Source organism: Rhinopithecus bieti, unplaced genomic scaffold (genome assembly GCF_001698545.2).
Source record: "Rhinopithecus bieti isolate Rb0 unplaced genomic scaffold, ASM169854v2 scaffold_68503, whole genome shotgun sequence".
NCBI lineage: Eukaryota > Metazoa > Chordata > Mammalia > Primates > Cercopithecidae > Rhinopithecus > Rhinopithecus bieti.
Genome location: NW_016825469.1, coordinates 5239 through 7225, shown reverse-complemented (window position 1 = coordinate 7225; position 1987 = coordinate 5239). Strand labels below are relative to the sequence as shown.

The following is a 1987-nucleotide window of genomic DNA, read 5'->3' as shown; positions in this document are numbered from 1 at the left end:
ATCAATGACAGTACCACAACTGTGTCCTTGATAATTAGTCATTACTCCTAAAAATCTTCATTTGGCACCAGATGGTGTGTTTAAGAGAAACACCCTAGGATGTTTTGAATCAGACTTGATTTTGTTAGTTGAGTTACAGGAGAATTTTAAGGGTGGGGGTATGGGAGTCAGGGAAGAGAAGGAAATGGGAAACGGACCAGAAAAAATCTTGAGTCATCTAAATCAACAAAGCATTGATAGCTCCAAACATTAGGTCAGACACTAAAACGACTGATATAGGCTCAAGTGGTTTATAAAACCTATAAAAAGACTACACCAGCAAAATCCCTGTCAATCTGTCAGAGTTGAGAAACTAGAACAGGGAGTAACATTTTAGCTTAAAACCTTATCTCAAGAGAATCATATACACTTCACATGAATAAAAATACCTGAAACCAAACATTTTTAAAAGCTCCAGTACCCAAAATATAAAGAAAAAAGTTAATCCAGAAGACTGAATCAATCCATGGAATCACAAAGCGGCCGGACAATCTGTATCTCCCCTCCACACTAACCATCCCATGGAAGACCAAGGGAGATCAGACCTTCCAGACCTATGCACCATCTGGTCGCTGCAAAATTCTACGGAGATTCCTTGTGGAACAGCAGTTTCCCATGTCTTGTGTCTCTCCCTACCATGCAGGAAGCAAGTCTGGCTGTGCTATTCTATTGCCATTATATATCACCCATCTGCAACAAGGTACTGTACAGACAAGTAAGAAGTATGTTATCTAGTTCCCTTTCCCCCAGAAGGTTGAGGCTCAGGTATAGGGGTAATTCTCCTGTGCAGTCTTTATTTACACTGACTCAGTGACTTCAACAGGCTTAATCATGTGGTCAGGTTTGTTGCCAGCTGCATAATGCTCCCACATCTGTAGATAGAGCCGCTCTAGTTCCATTGTGTATTGTTTGGTGTTGAACAGAGGGCTAGATATTCTTTGTTTCCAGACTTTGCCACGAATTTTCTTCAGGCTGAGTAATAAAAAACGAGAAACCAGTTAGTTCCCTTTGTGGCAAAAAATCCATGACCAAACTTTACACTATCTCATTTCCTGATTGGCTTCCTGTTAAAAAGGGAAGGGTCACAGCTTACATAATGCTAACACTGAAATGAGCTCAACTCCATGTACTCTGAAAAAACTTAGTTCTTTCCTAAACAAGTACATCCAAGGGATACCACGCATTCTCCATTTCGTTTTATTTCTACCTTTAAAATAACAAGAATTGACAATGGCACATGACTATTCCTATGCACTGTTAGAATATAAACTGCTTAGCTTTTTGGTAAGCAATTTAGCAATGTATGTATTAACCTTAAATGTTCATAACCCTCTGGCCTAACAATAACACTTTTAAATCTATTAAAAATGGCCGGGCGCGGTGGCTCAAGCCTGTAATCCCAGCACTTTGGGAGGCCGAGACGGGCGGATCACGAGGTCAGGAGATCGAGACCATCCTGGCTAACATGCTGAAACCCCGTCTCTACTAAAAAATACAAAAAACTAGCCCGGCGACGTGGCGGGCGCCTGTAGTCCCAGCTGCTTGGGAGGCTGAGGCTGGAGAATGGCTTAAACCCAGGAGGCGGAGCTTCCAGTGAGCTGAGACCCGGCCACTGCACTCCAGCCTGGGCGGCAGAGCGAGACTCTGTCTCAAAAAAAAAAAAAAAAAAAATAAAATAAAATAAAAATTTATAGATGGAAAATAGAATGGTGGTTGCCAGAGGCTAGGGAGAGGGGATAGGGAGTTATTGTTTAATGGGTATAGTTTTAGTTTTGCAAGATGAAAAAATTCTGAAAATTGGCTGCAAAACAATATACTTAACACTACTGAACTGTAAACTTAAAAATGGTTAGGATGAAATATTGTTATGTACATTTTATCACAATTTTTAAAATATTTAAACAAGAATGTAGCTTATCTAAAATGTAGGGTTTTTTCTAAAGTAGTG

At 40.2% G+C, this 1987-nt stretch overlaps 1 protein-coding gene across 1 annotated transcript in view; it reads right to left on the bottom strand.

Annotated features, from left to right (window-relative positions):
* Nucleotides 1-271: 271 nt before the first annotated feature.
* LOC108522675 (UDP-N-acetylglucosamine--peptide N-acetylglucosaminyltransferase 110 kDa subunit-like) overlaps nucleotides 272-1987 on the bottom strand; it is a 6744-nt gene continuing 5028 nt past the window's right edge. The window contains exon 3 of the mRNA XM_017863046.1: nucleotides 272-1011. Within this exon, the coding sequence (XP_017718535.1) occupies nucleotides 837-1011 (175 nt within the window). The 3' untranslated portion in view covers nucleotides 272-836. The remainder of the gene's footprint in view (nucleotides 1012-1987) is intronic.